This window comes from Bos indicus, chromosome 5 (assembly GCF_029378745.1).
Source record: "Bos indicus isolate NIAB-ARS_2022 breed Sahiwal x Tharparkar chromosome 5, NIAB-ARS_B.indTharparkar_mat_pri_1.0, whole genome shotgun sequence".
NCBI classification, from domain to species: domain Eukaryota; kingdom Metazoa; phylum Chordata; class Mammalia; order Artiodactyla; family Bovidae; genus Bos; species Bos indicus.
The window spans coordinates 112884262-112903900 of NC_091764.1; the positions used below are offsets into that span (position 1 = coordinate 112884262).

The 19639-nt window shown below is 52.5% G+C and overlaps 2 protein-coding genes and 1 long non-coding RNA gene across 10 annotated transcripts in view; 1 reads left to right on the top strand and 2 right to left on the bottom strand.

Moving 5' to 3' along the window:
• Positions 1-810, bottom strand: part of LOC139183258 (uncharacterized) — a 41197-nt gene extending 40387 nt beyond the window's left edge. Inside the window, exon 1 of one of the 2 annotated variants that reach the window (XR_011566876.1) lies at positions 622-810. This is a non-coding gene — a long non-coding RNA (uncharacterized lncRNA). The remainder of the gene's footprint in view (positions 1-621) is intronic. The other variant, XR_011566867.1, reaches the window with a different exon arrangement.
• The window catches only part of L3MBTL2 (L3MBTL histone methyl-lysine binding protein 2), a 21731-nt gene continuing 2092 nt past the window's right edge, over positions 1-19639 (top strand). Inside the window, exons 1-17 of one of the 7 annotated variants that reach the window (XR_011566854.1) lie at positions 3387-3514; positions 5312-5552; positions 7084-7217; positions 10243-10366; positions 11205-11284; positions 12602-12719; positions 13110-13244; positions 13509-13597; positions 14801-15032; positions 15558-15634; positions 15805-15909; positions 16726-16873; positions 17245-17327; positions 17632-17866; positions 18079-18133; positions 18375-18440; positions 19282-19301. Coding sequence is in view for 6 of the 7 variants with exons in the window: in XM_019961869.2 (XP_019817428.1) it covers positions 3491-3514; positions 5312-5552; positions 7084-7217; positions 10243-10366; positions 11205-11284; positions 12602-12719; positions 13110-13244; positions 13509-13597; positions 14801-15032; positions 15558-15634; positions 15805-15909; positions 16726-16873; positions 17245-17327; positions 17632-17866; positions 18375-18440; positions 19282-19398 (2008 nt within the window). In the remaining variant the exon portion in view is untranslated. Of the gene's footprint in view, positions 120-3386; positions 3624-5311; positions 5553-7083; positions 7218-10242; positions 10367-11204; positions 11285-12601; positions 12720-13109; positions 13245-13508; positions 13598-14800; positions 15033-15557; positions 15635-15804; positions 15910-16725; positions 16874-17244; positions 17328-17631; positions 17867-18078; positions 18134-18374; positions 18445-19281; positions 19399-19639 lie in introns of those variants that run through there. The other 6 variants (XM_070790478.1, XM_070790476.1, XM_019961869.2 and 3 more) reach the window with 6 other exon arrangements.
• CHADL (chondroadherin like) overlaps positions 7841-19639 on the bottom strand; it is a 26033-nt gene continuing 14234 nt past the window's right edge. Inside the window, exon 6 of the mRNA XM_070790473.1 lies at positions 7841-8022. Coding sequence (XP_070646574.1) covers positions 7984-8022 — 39 coding nt within the window. The 3' untranslated portion in view covers positions 7841-7983. The remainder of the gene's footprint in view (positions 8023-19639) is intronic.

A 19639-nucleotide genomic window follows, 5' to 3' on the forward strand; every position in this document is an offset into this window, starting at 1 on the left:
GAATGCAGGCCATATAAATGGTATTTACAGCATTAAGAATGAAAGACATCACTTATGGTGAGAAGATAAAAGAAGCAAGCAGGACAGAGCCCTGAAAATCACCTGGACTTAGAGTTCTGGTATGAGAGGGAGGCCCTGCAAAGGGGAGGGGACTGGCCAGAGAAGCAGGAGGAAAACCATGAGGGACCCAGAAAGAACAGTGTTTCAGGAAGCATGGAGTCATCAGTTTTGGCAAATGCCACTGAGAGAACAGCGATGTGGCTGTACATCAGAGAAATTGTACTTGAATTTGACAGAGCGCGTTTGGTGGAGTGTAGGGACAGCAGCAGCAGAAGTGGAGGTAGGTAGTGTGCACAGACAATTCTTTCAAGACATCGAGGGGTGGAAGAGAAGAGCGCAATGGTCAGGGACAGAGGAGGTGATTTCAAGGGATTTATTTGTCTAGAATGGGTGACACATGAGCACATGTGTGCAGTTATTTGGGAATGATCCAACAGAGAGCAAGAGATTTAATGATCCTGGAGAGACAGGGGCAGTGACTCACAGAGGAAAGGCCTCAGAAAGAGGGGAGTATGTAAGATTGTATATAAGGGCATAGCTCAGACCAGCCAAAAAGCATACCTTTGTGACAGCTCAGACCAAAGACCCAGGAGCTCCACTGCAGAAGAAACAGCCACACTATTTCAGGGTAGCCACTGTTGCTTAGCAACCTGTGTTTAGTAAGATGTTTCAACTGAATTCCTCATTAACTGCCATTTCAACTTAGGCTAACAGTTCACATCACTGGGACCTGCCTCAGCTTCCTTCCCTCCCCCAAAGCTGGGTACTTTTGTGGAAATGCCATGAAACTGGAAAGCTCAGGTTTCTGCTTTCTTCTACTGTTGATGATCTATCCATTGCGATGTGAAAAATAATACATCATAGAGAAGATGGATTTAGGGACTCTGACTCTGATTTCATCTTAAAGGGAGGTTGTTGAAAACTGCAACAGCAAAGTGTTGAGGAAACTTCCCTGGTGGCTCAGTGATTAAGAATCCTCCTTTCAACCTGAGGGATGCAGGTTCGATCCCTGGTTGGGGAACTAACATCCCACATGCCACAGAGCAACTAAGACAGTGTGCCCGAACTATCGAACCTGTGCACTCTGGAGCCCATGTACCACAGTTACAGAGTCCATATGCCACAACAAAAGATCCCACGTGCTGCAACTAAAACCAAATGCAGCCGAATAATTTTTTTTTTTTTAATTTCAGGGTTTGTATTTCTAACTCAGGACTCTCTGGTGAACTCCACTACCTTTTTGCCCTCTTGGAGGCATATCAGGCTAAGCAGAACTCCTAATTCCCTCTATTCAACCACCCAAACTCACTTATTCCTTGTACAGTTTTTACCAACTACAGAACATGGTCAACCCATCTGACATATTTACCCAAAGTCATTCTGGATTCCACCCTCTTCCAAACCTACTCCATATAATTAATTACTGCCTCCAACATACTTCTCAAATTCTTCTACCTTTCTGCAAGTCCTCTAAGTCTGCCCTGGTCCAAGTCACCACCATCCCTCCCCTGGATCAGCACAGGAGCCTTCTAACTGGCCCCCTGCTGCTCCCTTGATCTACCTCCAACACACTCTCCACGAAGCATCCAGAGAGTGAGCTCTTAAAACAAAATCTAAACAATCTACTTATTTCCTTAAAAATCTTTAAAGGTTTCTGGTTACATCTTTCTGCCAACTGGAGCCCTTTACCTCCTCCTCTAAATTCTGTGTCTGGGAACTTCCCTGGTTGTCTATTGGCTAAGACTCCACAATCTCAATGCAGGGGGCCCAGGATTGATCCCTGGTTCGGGAACTAGATCCCACATGCCACAGTTAAGAACTCAAATGCCTCAACTAAAGCTCCTTCATGCCACAACTAAAGATCCCCCATACCACAACTAAGACCTGATGTAGTCAAATAAAAAAATACATAGTTTTTAAAAATATAGGATACCTTTTGGTGGCAGAAGAACCAACAGTACTCGTGGACAACGTGGGTATGTGGCTGGAGGTAGAAAGTCTTGAAGAAAACAAATTAAGAAAAACTTTCACATGTATCTGAACTGAAACTGAAAGTTGCTCAGTCATGTCCGACTCTTTGCGACCCCACGGACTATACAGTTCATGGAATTCTCTAGGCCAGAATACTGGAGTGGGTAGCCTAACCCTTCTCCAGAGGATTTTCCCAACCCAGGAATTGAACCGGGGTCTCCTGCATTGCACGTGGATTCTTTACCAACTGAGCTATCAGGGAAGCCCACTCACATGTATCTAGTGGACCTCAAATTTAGAAATATATTTAACACATGTCAAGGCCTACTTATTATATTTAGATTCTCAATTAAGAGTATAGCATAGGCAAAGAATTTGGAATAAATCTTGAATTCCAATCAAATGTGATCTTAAAAACTGTCTAAACCCAAAGTGCCACTGTTTCCTCATTTGTGAAACAGTGACTGATTGTTCCTGATTTAAGATGTTTGTACAGCTCCATGGTAGAATTTCCTTGATGGCTCAGTGGTAAAGAATCCGCCTGCCAATGTAGGAAACAGGGTTCTGATCCCTGGTCCGGGAAGATCCCACATGCTGTGGAGCAATGAAGCCCGTGTGCCACAACTAATGACCTTGCGCCCTAGAGCTGGCGGTCTGCACAAGAGAGTCCATGGCAATAAGAAGCCTACGGATTGCAAGGAAGAGTAGCCCCCACCCTACCCCCACCTCTCTGCAACTAAAGTCCACACAGCAAGGAAAACCCAGCACAAATAAATGAATAATTTTTTTTTTTTTTTAATTTAAAGCTCTACTACAGCACCTAGAACTGTAAGGACCGTTGTGGGAAACCCCAAAAGAATGAGGCAGAGAGCCTCATATCTGAGATTTATTTCAGGAGATGGTGATGCAAGGTAGAGTGTTGCAGAATTTTGAGCATGTGGGACATTTATACCATTGGACCTAAGAGTGAGTATTCCAGTTTCTGCCTAAACAGGGAACAGTCTCTCTGCTAGGCATCCCAGCACTAGAGCACATTTAATTTCTCATCAGGGAGAGGGCGAGGTTTTTCCTGGAGGGTGCCTGAACAGTACCTTCTTAAGTATTCAATAATTGTTTAATGAAGAACGGAGTCGGTGTGATAGCAAGAGGTTACCGTGGAGAAACAAGAACTGTGCTCCCGGGCCGGGCAGGTCTGGGGCGGGGAAATTTTCACGTCGCCATAGCAACGACCCCCTCCACGCGCAGCCCAGAGGAAACTACAAGTCACATAAGTAGCCGCGGCTTCCCCGCCTCCAGGGGAGGCGGGGCTCAGGCCAGCGCGGAACCGGCTTTACCTCTTTCCTGCAGCGTGATTGGCCCTCGGCCCTGAGAGGCGGCCAATGAGTGCGCTCCGGGAGAGCGGCGAGGCCAATATGGCTTCCTGCACCTGGTGACGGTTGAAGAACCTGTGTTAGGTCTCATGGAGAAGCCACGGGGCGTCGAGGTGAGAGGGAGAGGACTTCTCGTGACTGGGAAAGGGAACCCCGAGAGCCTCGCTCGGTGGGCCTTTGAGCGACGCCTGGAGGGTGGAGGATGGAAGAATGGATAAACAGGTAGTTAGGCTGAGCAAGGCCAGAGGCGATTGGCGTCGCCTTTTGCTCCCGTTCTCCTGGGTCCGAGTGAGGTTGAGGGAGGAACAGCTTCACTGCTCTGGGGGAAGAGGAACTGGGTTCAGAATATGAGAGCTCCTGAATCTTCCTTCTCCTCCTTGTCTCATGGTGGCGTCTTTAGGGTCTGTGAGGCCTGTCACATCCTGGTGGGAAGTAAAGGAAGATTAAAGTTTAATAAACACTCCGCATCTGGAGCGTTCCCATTCGTTATCTCCCACAATTACAAGCCCTGTGTTATTGTCTGTTTTTTATGGATCATGCAGCTGAGGCTTGGAGAGGGTAGTGCTTCTCCCCAGGAGGGTCACCCAGCTGTAAAGTGAAGGAGATGGGCGCTAAGTCTGTCAAGTTCCAAAACTCTCCCTGTTTTGCTTTTTCCATTCTTCCCACCACCTGTAACCCATACATCCTTTCATTATTTGGCTTCTGGTCACCTTATATTTGAATTTCGTTTCTGGCACACTTGCATGTGTAGTATAAATATAAAGTGGAATTGCTCAAACACTCTACAAGAGTAAAGAAGAATCATCATCAGTGTAGAGTGTGAATGATAACTCCCAGTTTTAGAGCTGTCACTGACTCCTGGGAACAGAACTAGGCTTTACATAGTGCCTGGGTGCTCATAGCAGCCCTCTAAAGAAGGCTCGTTACAGCCATTGGACTGATGGAGAGACCAAGAGCCCTAAGTAGGAGAGCCTGGATTCCAACTCCGGCATATCTGATTTGAGAGCCTGTGCTTTTAACCAGTAATGATCACCAGCATTTATTGAGTACTTGCTGTGTGCAAGTCACTATTCTGAGTGCCTTTCCCATATTAACCCCCAAAGCCTATGAAATAGGTGGAATTGTCCTCATTTACAGATGGGGAAACCGAGGCACTGAGATTGAACTGCTGCCGGTCATATACTAGGGCCGGTTTTGGAGTCTTGGCCTAGAGCCCAAACGCTTCACACCTTTTCTGCTACATGCCATGAGATTCATATACAATACCTCATTTTACATTGCACATCTTTTGAACCAAATATTTTTTTGTTTTATAGATGAGAAAATTGAGACCCAGACAGGTTCAACAACTTGCCCAAGGACCCACAGCTAGTTAGGATCAAGGCTGAGTCCAAAGCTATGGTATTTCCCACAGTGCTAGTATGTCATTTCCTCAAATCCTCTTTAGGGCAGTCTGGGCCCCAAATTAACTTTCATCTGACTTAAATTGTTTTTGAGTTGAAATTACTTTGGTGTACACCTGCTGAAGGGGGAAGAATGAGTTTCTAAAATACATCTTTTCCAAATGTCTTGACGAGGCACCATGCTTAGTATATTTTCACATCACTGTGTTCTGTGTGAATTGTGGTAAAATGTCGTCACGTGTAAATCCGCAGAGGACCCTGGTGAATTCCTAATACATGTTTGTCTGGCTAAGGTATTCTTTCGACTTGCAGTTGAGAAATGTATAAACACGAGTAAAGATCCTGGTGTTTACGAAAGGGGTGTTTGATTGTACCTGCCACTCGGCCCAGAAGCATTGACTTGACTAAGAACTGGAAAGGGAGTTGATAGCAGACTTGCAGTTTCCCTTGTCTTACAGTAAGCCAACCACGATTGCTTCTGCCTGCTTCGTGTCATCCTTTTCCTAGGAGACTCCGTCTTCAGAACCGATGGAGGAGGAAGAGGAAGACGATGACCTGGAGCTCTTCGGCGGCTATGACAGTTTCCGGAGTTACAACAGCAGCGCGGGCAGTGAGAGCAGCTCCTATCTTGAGGAGTCAAGTGAAGCGGAACATGAGGATCGGGAAGCGGGGGAGCTGCCCACCTCCCCGCTGCATCTGCTCAGCCCTGGGACGCCCCGGTCCTTGGACGGCAGTGGTTCTGAGCCAGGTGCCTTCAAAGTGTCCCCCAAAGATAGGGAGGTTGCAGAGGCTATGGATGGAGAGGCAGATGTAGGCCAGGTGGGCGGAGCTGTCCAGGTGTAAAGGGCTCTTTGATCTGATGTCTAAGGACCTGTGAGCGAGACAGAGGCACCCCAACTATCCCCAAGGGTCATTTCAGTCTGATTTCAAGTCGTGATTTCATTCTTTTCTCACAATTAATATTCATTCAGCACATATTAGATGCCGGTCATTAACATGGTGGTGCTTTTGCGTTTGTGTAAATAATAATAGTTGGTGGATTTCTAAGCCTGGGTCTTGAGAACATATGACACCTAATGTGATCTGGTTACTCTCTGGGAAGGGACAAGAAATAGCTCGTGAGTTGGAAGTGAGAGGGAAGGAAATACAGAATTAAGTGACCTCCAGGTAAGAGGATGAGGGCAGATAAGAATCCCCGTGAATCATCTAGAAGCCAGTTGGCTTCAGAGGTGTGATGCTTGCATAGCTGCTGGACCTGTGTGTCAGGGCCTCCAGTGTGGGGACTGCCTGTGCAGAGAGGCAGGTTAGATGGTCTGTGATGACACTCCTGTTTCCTGGTCCCTTTACTCTTTAGAAGAGGAGCATCTAATACTCTTTGCCTCTCCATTCATCCTGTCTTCTCTTCCTCTCTCCCCTTTTATTTTTATTTATTAAATTATTTATGTGTCTGTTGGTTGCGCTGGGTCTTCATTGCTGCACGCAGGCTTTCTCTAGTTGTAGCAAATGGGGGTACTTCGTTGTGATATATGGGCTTCTTGTGGTGGCTTCTCTTATTACGGACCACAGGCTGTAGGTGCACAGGCTTCAGCAGTTGCAGCACATGGGCTCAGTAGTTGTGGGGCACGGGCTTAGTTGCATTGTGGCACGTGTAATCTTCCCAGGCCAAGGATCAAATCCGCCTCTCCTGCACTGGCAGGCAGATTCTTAGCCACTGTACCACCAGGAAAGTCCTATTTCCCCTTTCTTTTTTCTCCCTTCTATCTTCTTCCAGTCATTATCTTAGAATCTTAGAACTAGAATGAACTATTAGAGACCATCTAGTCTGGGGGTGCACTCACCTGGCCACACATTAGAATCATCTGGGGAACTTCTCATAACCACTGATGTCTGTGTCCCACCACAGAGCAGGTCATTCTAATCAGGGCATTTTTAAATGCTTTCCAGGTGATTCTAATGTGATATCAGGGATGAAACATTGATCTAGTTCAGCCTCTTTAGAGATGAGAAGAAAACAGGCCCACAGAAATTACATTTTTGTCTTCTCATTTTCCTCTTTGCAAACTTTCCCCAGTTGTCCGCAGGGATCTCCTTAGCCCCACTGCTGACACACAGCCAAGGGATGCCACACAGCCTCAGGGGTACACACCCAAACCGCTTCCTCCTATTCCAGCTCTGTCAGCCTTAGGGGGTTAATACAGTGCCCCAGGTTTGAAGGGCCCATCATTTTGTTTGAATTGGGGTGATGATCGAGGGAGTCACGTGCTAAATTCTCTTCCCAGCTGTCTGTGAGATGTGTGGGATCGTGGGTACCAGGGAAGCCTTCTTCTCCAAGACCAAGAGATTCTGCAGCGTCTCCTGTTCCAGGAGCTACTCCTCCAACTCCAAGAAAGCCAGTATCTTGGCAAGATTACAGGTGAGAGGCAGTGACTTGGAAGGCCCTTCCTGGGGCCCTGGGTGCTGAGTCAGGAACCACTACCTGTGCTGCCGAGGGGCCCAGAGGGCTTGGGCAGGACGTTGCTTGTGGCTCTCTGAGGTTATAAACGGCCTGGTATTTCTTATGCACCCATTTCTGGAGCTCAATAAGTTGCAGATTCATGGAGCTACGCTTCACCCCCAACCCTCAACCCTCAGGGTCTGATGTGTTCTCAGAAAGTTCTCTTTTTGGCTGTGCTGCATGGCATGCGGGAATCTCAGCTCCAGGGATGGAACACATGCTCCCTGCAGTGGAAGCGCAGAGTCCAAACCACTGGGCTGCCAGGCAACCGCTGCCCTCAATAAGTTATAAACAAGAACTGGGGGGGGGAGTCTGACACCCATGCCTTCCTGTTGCACTTTTACAAATGCTCTGAAAGGAAGCTGGGAAATGGGCCACAAGCTTCTCCGGCCATGGGGTGTTTGAGAAGATGGTGCCTTGACTCTGACTCCATTCCACAGGCAGCTGCCTAGAGTCTTACCAACCTCTAGTTAGTATTACCAACTAGTCTTACCAGTCTCTACTTTTGACATTTGTAGAACTCTGAGAAGGGGGAGGATGCTTGGAGATGTGTTGTCTAACCCACATACTAATTGACAAGTGTGCTGAGGTCCCGAGAGGAAGAATGATTTACCTGTGGGCTCTGTAGGAAGAGGACAGAGCTGAGACTGGAGCCTCATCTCAGGAGCCTGGCCTTGTGTCTTCACTACACTGGTTTGCAAACTTGACTACACGTAGGGGTCACCTGGAAAGTTTCAAAAATCTCATGAAGATTCTAGTTTAATTGGGAGGGAGCACAGCCTAGACATAGGAGGCTTTAATGAGCACCCTAGGTGATTGTCCTGTGAAGCCTGATGTTTATTGTGGGTCTCAGCCCAGCTCTTCTAGTTAGAGCCTCGTGCATGTTCTCTCTCACTCGTGAGACAGCTACTGTTGTCTCCCTCACTTTGCAGCCTTTAGTCAGGGCATAAGAAAGTCCTTCCCAGGGAGCTAATAATAACATTGTTATTAACTACAGTCTGGGGATACTTGAGAAGGGCTTGGCACCCTCAGTCTAACCAGTGATTCCTAAAAAACGAATTTTTAAAGATTACTATTTCAAAGCCTCAAAAATTTTTACTAACTTACTCAGAGGTACACAAATAAAATTGAAGAGCCAGGATTTGGCGCCAGATCTGTGTGGAACTTCAGTTCAATTCAGTCGCTCAGTCGTGTCTGACTCTTTGCGACCCCATGGACTGCAGCACACCAGGCCTCTCTGTCCATCACTAACTCCTGGAGTTTACTCAAACTAATGTCCATTGAGTTGGTGATGCCATCCAACTATCTCATCCTTTGTCATCCCCTTCTCCTCCCACCTTCAATCTTTCCCAGCATCAGGGTCTTTTCAAAGGAGTCAGTTCTTCGCATTAGGTGGCCAAAGTATTGGAGTTTCAGCTTCAGCATCAGTCCTTCCAATGAACATTCAGGACTGATTTCCTTTAGGATGGACTGGTTGGATCTCCTTGCAGTCCAAGGGACTCTCAAGAGTCTTCTCCAGCACAATTCAAAAGCATCAATTCTTCAGCACTCAGCTTTTTTTTATAGTCCAACTCTCACATTCATACATGACTACTGGAAAAATCATAGCCTTGACTAGACGGACCTTTGTTGGCAAAGAGACATGTCTCTGCTTTTTAATATGCTGTCTAGGTTGGTCATAGCTTTTCTTCCAAGGAGTGTCTTTTTGTTTCATGGCTGCAGTCACCATCTGCAGTGATTTTGGAACTTAAACCCACATTTTTTTATTTTGAATTTTGGCTGTGCCACTTGGCTTGCAGGATCTCAGTTCCCCGACCAGGGATTGAACCCTGTCCATGGCAGTGAAAGTGCCAGATCCTAACCACTAGACAAGCAGGGAACTCCCTAAACCCACATTTCTAGTTCACTGATCTCTTTTTTTTTTTTTAACTTTTTACTTTGTATTACAGTAGCTTCCTTTGCAGCTCAGTGGTAAAGAATCTGCCTGCCAGTGCAAGAGAGGTGGGTTTTATCCCTGGGTCAGGAAGATCCCCTGGAGAAGGGAATGGCAACCCACTCCAGTCTTCTTGCCTGGGAAATCCCATGGACAGAGGAGCCTGATGGGCTACAGTCCATGAGGTTGCAAATGAGTCGAACACAACTGAGTGACTAAATAACAACATAGCCGATTAACAATGTTTTGGGTGAACAGCAAAGGGATTCAGCCATACATATGCGTCTATCCATTCTCCCCCAGTCATTGATCTCTAATAAAGTCTCTGGGCCTCTCTGATCAGTGCTTAAGCTACAAATTACCGACCAGGTTTTCCTTCTAGCTTAGATGGTAAAGAATCTGCCTCTGATGCAGGAGACCTGGGCTCGATCCCTGGGTCTGGAAAATCCCCTGGAGAGGAAATGGCAACCCACTCCAGTATACTTGCCTGGAGAAAAATCCCATGGACAGAGGAGCCTGGCGGGCTACAGTCCGTGGGTCTCAAAGAGTCGGAAACGACTAAGCGACTAACACACAGTTCAGTGGCCTTTCACTCTGGGGTAGGACACCTTTGAGCACCTCATAAACTCTGTTCAGTTCATGAGCCTCCTGAAGCCCCGTCTCTGCCATAAACCTATAGGAGCACCAGGGGAAGGAGAAGGCTGAGAGCTTTGGCCACCAGCAAGAAGTTCCTGGCAGTAGCAGGGCTTAAAAGATGGAAAATGTATCCCTCCCTGCCCTCTGGCTCTGCCAACCCCCGCCCCAGCAGGTGAACAATGGCTAAGTGCTTCCAGAGTTCAGCACAATGTGTGACCCTCACCCTTGCAACTCCCCACTGAGCTAAGCATTATAATTGTTATCATCTTGATTTACAAGTGAAGAACCTGGAGTCCCAAAGAGGTAACCAGGGCAGTCCAAATCCAGAGCCATGTTATCAGCCTTTAGGCTACAGACAGGCTCTCCTCCCTCCAGGGAAAACCACCTACCAAGAAGGCCAAAGTCCTGCACAAAGCTGCCTGGTCTGCCAAAATTGGAGCCTTCCTCCACTCCCAGGGGACAGGACAGCTCGCCGATGGGACCCCAACCGGGCAGGACGGTAAGTCTGTGGGGACTGGTGCTCAGGAAGCCGGTGGGGTGTGATGCCAGGACTCGGCAGGTGAGGCGGGGGTGCTCCCTAGGAGCCAGGATTGGAGAAGGGGGCCAGCTAGAAAGGGCCAGCCCAGGCTCACTTTAGATGTCATCTTCCTCACCTGGGAGTAACTGTGAGATGGCCCAGGAGATCCTTCAATCACTCTCACTCTTCTCTTGAGCACTTAAAAGCCAAGAGTTAGCTTCCTCTGTTTAGCATTGCCTGTAGCCCTCTGGCTTTTATTTCCCTGGGGCAGTGGAGACCTAGATCTCCTGTGAAGAAGGGTGATGGGATCAGGAACTTCTCTCTCTCAGCATGAGTAGCTATTTCTAAATAAATGAAGACTGGAAGCTATGCACTAGGTGGTCTGACACAGCTCCCAGATCAGGGCAGGAGGGGCTGTGGTGTATGTGCCTCCCACCCATCTAGATTGGCTGTGGCCAATGAGAGGTTGGGGGCGGTCTGAGGAATTTAAGCCAGAGGGTCTTTTCTCCTGGGGAGAAAGATCAGACGTTTCCCTCTGAGAGCTTCCTTGACTGAGAGTCTGGCAGCCACTGGATGAGGTCCTCCCCGTCCCATCCCGATGGCCACTGCTGAGGCAGGTATGGGGTGGGCCCGGGCTGCACGGCAGGAAGGGGCCTGTGTTCCCGCTCCCCAGGCCCGGGTTCCTGCGGTGGCCACTGCTGGGGCAGATATGGGCGGGCCCTGGCTGCTCCCAGTCCTCGGGGCCGCCCGGGTTCCTGGAGTGGCTGCTGCGAGAGCTCCCCGCGTCGACCCCTCAACTCTGGTCCTCTTGGCTCTGCAGCGCTGGTCTTGGGTTTCGACTGGGGGAAGTTCCTGAAGGATCACAGTTACAAGGCTGCTCCTGTCAGCTGCTTTAAGCATGTGAGTGCCTTGGGCACGAGGGGAGGGAGGGCAGGGCCCGGGCGCTGCCGCCGGCTCACCCACCTGGCTTACCGCTTCGGCTCCGGGAGGGAACAGGCTGAAGTCTGGGTGCTCGAAGCCTGGCTTTGCCACTCGCTCCAATTCACCGTTTCTGTCCACTTGTTCTTCACCAAGTCCTCCCACAGACCCTCACCGAGGGCTTCGAGCACGCCCCTCGGAGGTTGCCCCCTAGGCTTATTCACATAATGGCACTTTGTGTTGTGGTATCCAGAGCCAACTGTGAGAATCCCTTTCTCTTTTCCCCCATCTTTAGTGCTTTCCTGTTGACAGCTTGGTGCTTGTGAACTGCCCCCGGCCCATTGGCTCCTGGGAGGCAGATATGGGTGCCTCCTGGAACCCCTTCTGCTAAAGGCTTCCTGTCAGTGCCTAAGTTGTATCCGATTCCTTGAGACCCCGTGGACTATAGCCCGTCAGGCTCTTCCATCCATGGAGTTTTCCCAGCAAGAACACTAGAGTGGGTTGTCATCTCCTCCTCTAGGAGATCTTCCCAACTCAGGGGTCGAACCCTGCATTGGCAGGCAGATTCTTTACCACTGAGCCACCTGGGAAGCCCCGCTGTCACTGAGAAGCGGCCAAGGCTGAGACCTGGAGGGCTGGGCTTGGAGTGCAGGCCTGAGCAGTGGTCCCCCACAGGTGCAGAGAGAAGCCGAGGGGGCTCTCTTCGTCTTTCAAGCCAATTTCCTAAACCCCAGGAAATCTGGAGAAGGCCTGTTTATTTTGGCTGCATTGGGTCTTTGCTGCGGAGCACAGGGGCTCCTTGTTACGGCACAAGGGCTTAGTTGCCCCTTGGCTTGTGGGTGCTTAGTCCCTGACCAGGGATTGAGCTCACATCCCCTGCACTGGCAGGCAGATTCTTACCCACTGTACCACGAGAGAAATCCAACCACCCAGTATGGCGATTGAAGGAGTGCTGTTTGTGTCTCAGAAGCGCCTGTTACGCAGTGAGAGTGGGAAGCCACTAGGTGTCTGCTGGCACAGGTGTGATGTGCCAGAGGGTGACAACTAGGAGCCAGGCCTGTGAGATTAGCAGAGCTGTCTGACACCCCGACTCCCATGCCGACTAGGCTCTTCACAGAGGCGGGCGCATCCGTTCATCGCTTCCTCCCTGGTCCTGGGCCTGGCCTTCCACACACAGTGAGGGGAAACACCGAGGGGCAAAGGAGAGGATACGGTGTTTTGTGAGGCCCTGCGGCCAGCCACTCTCCTCTGCGCACCCAGTGGCTCACTGTCCCCTTGAACCCTCTCACCCCCACGCAGGTCCCACTCTATGACCAGTGGGAGGATGTGATGAAGGGAATGAAGGTGGAGGTACTCAACAGTGACGCCGTGCTCCCCAGCCGGGTATATTGGATTGCCTCGGTCATCCAGGCTGCAGGTGGGTGCTCCTCCGGCCAAGGCAGGGTCAGGGGCTGGGGGCGACATCTCCAGATGGACAGGTAGAGTCGGAGCAGACATCAGCTTCATAAAACAAAAAATCCCGCCCACTGGAGTTTCGTTCTCCCTCCTTGCTATGCTTTCATGCTACCTACCTTAGAGGGGACCACAGAGCTTGGCGAGTTTGGAAACTCCCATTTTGAAGTTCATTCCGGGGTTGATCAGGCCATAGAAAATTACTCCCCCTGCTGTGCCATACTGCTTTCCAGGTACATGGCAGGGGTTTGTTTTCGCTCTGGCTGTTGTAGAAGGGGTTCTTGGAGTAGGCAGCCTGGTTTAGGCTGGAGGAGCGAGAAGGCCTAAGAGTTCATCTCCCCTTCCTCCTGCTCAGGGTACCGGGTGCTGCTCCGGTATGAAGGCTTTGAAAATGATGCCAGCCATGACTTCTGGTGCAACCTGGGGACTGTGGATGTCCACCCCATCGGCTGGTGTGCCATCAACAGCAAGATCCTGGTGCCCCCACGGAGTGAGTTGATGAGAGTGCTCCCTGTCCTGGTTCCTGTGGGCCCCCTGGGAGAAGTCAGAACAGCCCAGAGCCCTCCTGCCTCCTCGCTCCCTCTGCTCCCTCATCCAGAGGCCCCAGGGCAGATCCAGGTTGGGGAGTCCAGGATTGCCGGCCTGAGAAGGCAGAAATACGTTATTCAGGCCCTCTGCTGCTCTCTGGGGCAGACTGGCACCCATCAGCAGAGTGGTGGCAGTCTGTATTCAGGATTCTGCTCTGTCTCCCCAGCCATCCATGCCAAGTTCACCGACTGGAAGGGCTACCTCATGAAACGCCTGGTGGGCTCCAGGACACTTCCTGTGGACTTCCATATCAAGGTCTGGCAGAGCACCCTGGGGTCTCCTGACTGGTCTGCTCCTGCCCTTTTCCCCTTCTGTTGGTCCTTGGTGCTGCTCACTGGAGTACTTTTTCTAAGACCCCCTTGGGTTAGCCCTCAGAGCAGCTCCAGATTCCCTAAGTATGGGTGGTGGGTGTCATCTACCATTAGCTTCCTCCCTTCTCTGATCCAGCCTCATCGGTCACGTTGCTTTGTCTGCTGGCGTGCTCTTCCAGATCCTTCCCTTTGCTCACAGCATTTTCAGGAGCGTTCATTCATCTGGGCTTCCCAGGTGGCGCTAGTGGTAAAGAACCTGCCTGCAGTGTAGGAGATCTCTCTGCATTCGATAGATTTGATTAAGTGCTTGTTGTATACAAGGCACGGCCATCTGGCACTCTCCCCCTCCTGGTAGGATTTGGAATTGCACTGCTCTGTCCCCACCACCACTAAGAAACTGGAATGGCTCTCCCTGAGTCCACAGTGCCCTGGTGCTGGAAAAGCCACAGAACTTCCATAACCATCCTCTATCCCAGGCAGGACAGCACGAGAATCTCAGCAGACAGAACCACCTGTCTCTTCACCCAGGCCCCACCACCGGGGCTCTAGAGCAGCTGTGGGATCTTGATCACTATCCTTGGCTGTGTCCAAGAGGCTGGCATTACTGCTGAGGTGCTAGGAGAGCCGTTCAGAGCTGCAGCCCAGCGGGGCCAGGGCTGAAATTAGAGGTATCGAGGCAAAGGGTGCTCAGTTCTTTATAAACACCAGGCTGGTTGAGTGAGTGCTGTTGGCAGGGGCCGGAAGCTAGAGAGCACTGGGAGGGACTCGTGATCAGAGTGCAGATCCCTGAAAGAGCTCAGAGCTGGACCCCAGGACGAGATTTGTGGCTCAGCTCTGGCACTAATGACCCTGTGTGACTCCAGGTTAGTCACATGACCTCCCTGGGGCACCTGTTTCCTTAATCTGAAAAGCAGTCTATGATTCCCATCACAATGAGTTGCTGGCATTTTGGTGCACACATTGTAAATATTCTATCATCCCAGGGACTTGGAAGCCAGGGTGGAACCTGGCCGGCAGGAGGGGCCCCTCTGCCCGTTTCCTCCCGCCCCCTGCCCCGTCCCATCCTCTGGTTACTCCCAAGGGACAGGACAGGACAGTGGGAGGGAGGGATCGACCCCAGCAGGCCTGTGTTCTGATGTCATTGCAGATGGTGGAGAGCATGAAGTACCCCTTTCGGCAGGGCATGCGGCTGGAGGTGGTGGACAAGTCCCAAGTGTCCCGGACCCGCATGGCTGTGGTGGACACAGTCATCGGGGGTCGCCTGCGGCTCCTCTATGAGGATGGTGACAGTGACGACGATTTCTGGTGCCACATGTGGAGTCCCCTGATCCACCCTGTGGGCTGGTCCAGGCGAGTCGGTCACGGCATCAAGCTCTCAGGTTAGCCGAGTCCCTGGCCAGCATGGGCCTGGGTCAGGGGGGCACATCTCTGCACCCCACAACTACTCTGAGTAATGGGGGCAGTCATCTTTACCTAAGGATGGCAGGACTTGACCAGGTGTCCCAAGGGGTTGAGTGACTTGACCAAGGACACTCAGCCTGAAGTGTGTTCTGTGTGTTAGTTGCTCAGTCATGTCCAGCTCTTTGTGACCCCATGGACTGTAGCCTGCCAGGCTCCTCTGTCTGTGGAATTTTCCAAGCAAGAATACTGGAGTGGGTTGCCATTTCCTTCTCCAACCTGAAATGGTAAAAGTTAATTCGCAACTAGAGGTTCCAGGCCACATCCTCTCCTTGCGACGTGGGAGGAGTCTGGGTCCTCAGGGCTGAATAGTTCCGACAGAGAGCTCCTCCGTGCGGGTGGGAGGTTGCTGAGCAGCCCCACATTCTGGGGGAGGCGTGGAGATGGTCATGTTAGAAGCTTCAACTTCCTTCTCTCCCTTCCTCCCTCCACTATCTCCCTAAAAGAGAGGCGCAGTGACATGGCCCACCACCCCACCTTCCGGAAGATCTACTGTGACGCTGTTCCTTACTTGTTCAAGAAGGTGAGGCCCAGCCCTGGACACTGCCCCTTGGCTGCAGGTCCACTCCAGACCTGAGGCCCCGGCTCTCCCTTCCCTCCCCGTTTCCTTGCCAGGCCGACGGCGGCTGAGGCCTCTTCCCCGCCCCTCCCCGGGTCAGCCCAGAGATTGCCCAACTGCCCCATTCCTTTAAGGTTCGAGCTGTCTACACAGAAGGTGGCTGGTTTGAGGAGGGGATGAAACTGGAGGCGATCGACCCCCTGAATCTGGGCAACATCTGTGTGGCGACCATCTGCAAGGTGAGCCTGGGTGCCCTCCCGCCTCCAGCAGCGTTTCCTACGGGCAGGGCGGTGGCAGAGCGCCCCCTACTGGTTGCTCCCGAGTGGCCTGGTTTTCGGGCACATAGACTGAGCTCCTGGCTGGGAATCTGCTTTCTCGTTGGGGGTCGGAGGCTTGCCAACCCTGTGGGCTGGCCCAGGCGTGTCAGCCATGGCATCAAGCTGGCAGGTTAGCCGAGTCCCTGGCCAGCCACCCGTGGGTGCTATGGAACACCTGGCCTGAGCCTGGTCCTGGGGTAAGTGTAGGCCTTCCTGCCACTGCCTGCTGTCTCCTTTGGGGGCTGGCATTGCCACGCCTCAGCCGGGCTGGTGTTGCTGCCGACCTCTGCTACTGCTGCAGCCTGAGGAGCCAGCCACACCCCTCGGCCCTCCTGGGGACACGCTGATTTGTCCATCTAGCCAACTTCCAGGCTCTGCCCCCTGTTCACCCCTGAGAACAGTGACAAAAGGACAGACACCGTCCTTGCTGGCACAGCATGTGCTGTCCACTGAGGGAGTCAGGAAGATGCCCTGGGACAGGAAATGGCAACCCATTCCAGCATTCTTGCCTGGAGAATGCCATGGACAGAGGAGCTTGGTGGGCTGCAGTCCATGGGGTTGCAGAGTCTGACATGACAGACCACACATGAGGAAGCTAGATGATTTTACCGTTATGGGTTACGTGAGTGCTGAGTGCTCTGAAAAGCAGCTCCATCCTATCCCTGTCCTGTCACCTCACCCTGGAATGGGGGTGCAGTTTAGAACACCAGGTTCTGTTTCCTTCTCCGCCACCACTAGGTCCTCCTGGATGGTTACCTGATGATCTGTGTAGACGGGGGACCCTCCACAGATGGCTCCGACTGGTTCTGTTACCACGCCTCCTCCCACGCCATCTTCCCAGCCAACTTCTGCCAGAAGAATGACATTGAGCTCACACCCCCAAAAGGTAAGACTGGCATACAGTTGGAGGGAGCAGGGTTGAGGCCACAGGCCAAGCCAGACCCCCAGAGTTGAAGTCTGAGTGGACTGGAGAGGTGACAGCACTCCCCACGGTCACCACTAGCCTTTAGTCTGGGCTGCCTTGGCCCCATGGCCCCATGTGGCTTGGTGAGCAGAACTCCCACCTGTCCCTTTGGGCAGTGAGCACCCTGTACTACAGGACCATGGTCCTAGAGCAGGTACCAGCCTGGGCAGGAAGGAAGAAGGTTGCTGGAGAAACTTCGGGCTGAGTCCTGATGGAGCTGCAGAAGCCCCTTTGGCGCTGTCTGGGACTCCCCCTCACCTCCCTCCCTCCCTCATCTCCGCCTTCCACTCCAGGGTACGAGGCTCACACTTTCAGCTGGGAGGCCTACTTGGAGAAGACCAAGGCAAAGGCAGCTCCATCGAGACTCTTCAACATGGTGAATAGACCAACCCTGCCCACTACCACCCAAGGTGGCGGTTCCAACCCCTTCTCCTCTCGAGTCCCTGCTGCTAAGATCAGCTGTTTCGGGGACAAGTCCAAACTCTGATGGATGCGGATGCGTGCTGAACAGTCAGCCAGTCCCTTTCCCAGAGGGGCTGGTGCCTGGGATCACAGTGCAGAGGGGTTCCTGGTCTGAGGACCCTGCCCCCACAGGCAGGCTCAGACCCACTCCCATACCCAGGGCTGCCCCGCCAGGGTGGGGACCTAGCTGATTTGTTCGGCCTTTATCCCCATCCCAGGACTGCCCCAACCACGGCTTCAAGGTGGGCATGAAGCTGGAGGCTGTGGACCTGATGGAGCCCCGGCTCATCTGTGTGGCCACAGTGAAGCGGGTGGTGCACCGACTCCTTAGCATCCACTTCGATGGCTGGGACAGCGAGTACGACCAGTGGGTGGACTGCGAGTCCCCAGACATCTACCCTGTTGGCTGGTGTGAGCTCACCGGCTACCAGCTCCAGCCACCTGTGGCCACAGGTCTGGGCTCTCCTGGCCCTGAGGGGCTCTTGACTTTCCTTTTCATTTTCCTTCCTGCCAACCACCCTCCACCCCACCCCCCGTGCCGCATGCCCACCTTTGGCCCTCTGGCATGAGATCGAGCATCTCCTGGACCACTTCTAGGGAGAGAGTGGCCCTGGTCTCCCCTCCTGCTCCTGACTTCTCTGTCTCCCTCTCCCTCTGGCCTGCAGAGCTCCTTCCTTGACCTTGCCCACTCTGTCATATGCTCGTGCCCTTGTGCACCAGGTAAATCCCCCAGGCCCCTCTAAGCACCCTGGTGATGCGGGTGGGAAGAAGGGACAGCTGTCATCCAGTCCCTCCCCGCAACCCCCTCCCTGTTCTCATGGCCCAGCTCTGGCTTTCCTTCAGGGGCGTCCCCTGTGTAAGGGAGGCCCATGAGGGGTGGGCAGGGGTCTCGGGACGTGCCTGCAGCCTATGTCCTCTCAGAACTCTCTTCTCACCTCATGTCCATGTCTTTCAACAACAGAGCCCACCACACCTCTGAAAGCCAAAGAGGCCACAAAGAAGAAAAAGAAACAGTTTGGGAAGAAACGTAAGTGATGCTCTAAAGCTGCCCGGCTGGGGTGGGACCTGGGATCACCTGAGCCTGTGCCCCTGGGCAGGGGATCACTACGCAGATCAGTCACACTCTTCATATTCCCACCTCTCCTTTGCCCCTTGCCCCATGCACCCATCCATCACCCTGTGTCTTAGGGACCCACAGCACAGTTAGGGAGTCTTCTGGTCTCTGGCAGTGGTCAGGATGCTGAGGAGAAGACACAAGAGACTATATAGGTTGGAGCAGGGGTCGGAGGTGGCCTGGTCTCTGAGGCCTTATGCAGCTGTGGTGTATGAAAGTAAAAGATGTAAGAGCCAACAGACGGAAGGCATTCTCTCATGATCCCCAGAGGGAGGGAGCAAGGGTAACCACCGGGCTTGGGAACCTCTCACAGGCCGGCCCAACCTCACAGGCCCCAGGCTGAGCTGCAGTGAGCTGGGCTCCCCAATGTGGTCTCCGCAGAAGAGAGGATGTCCCGAAAGGGAACAGAAAGGAAACAGATGCGGTCCCTGGGCAGGGTTAAGATCCTGTGAGGGTGTGGTGTGGTTCCAGTGGCAGGATCCTGTGCCGTTCCGAATCAGGGCTGGGAAAGGCACGGTGTAGAAGTGAAGACAGTGAGGAGCAGAAACAGGAAGCTTAACTACCGTGGCGGGGTGGGGGCACTAACCTCTTACTGGGGAGAAGCTCTGCACCTCGGACACACAGCCCTGAGGGTTGAGGTCAGAGCTGGGCCTCCGTCCTCCCCGGCTGGCACCTACCCCTCTGCTGGGCTGCCTGACCGCTGTTTCATGTGGATACAGCCCTCGCCTGGGTTGAATTCTGTTTTTATTCCAAGGAAAAAGAATACCACCGGCCAAGACGCGGCCCCTCAGACAGGGGTCCAAGAAGGCACTGCTGGAGGAGGACCTGCAGGCAGCGGCGAAGGCCCCGTCGGAGCCCGCCCCTGATGAGAGTAAGCCTCCGGGGGCCGGCAGGCGGCTCCCTGCTCAGAGGCCGGTCGCCTCCTTTCCAACCTGGCACAGAAGAGCAGAGTCAGGCTTAAAGGGCATTTTCTGGGCACTGAGAAACCTCTCTCAGACCACTGGGCCTGGAGGGCTTCCCAGACACCACCCCCCCAGCTCTGAATGGAGCCAAGCACCAGCCTGGCCCTCTCCACCCCCAGCCCCAGCCCTTAGCAGGGTGGGCTGCCTGCC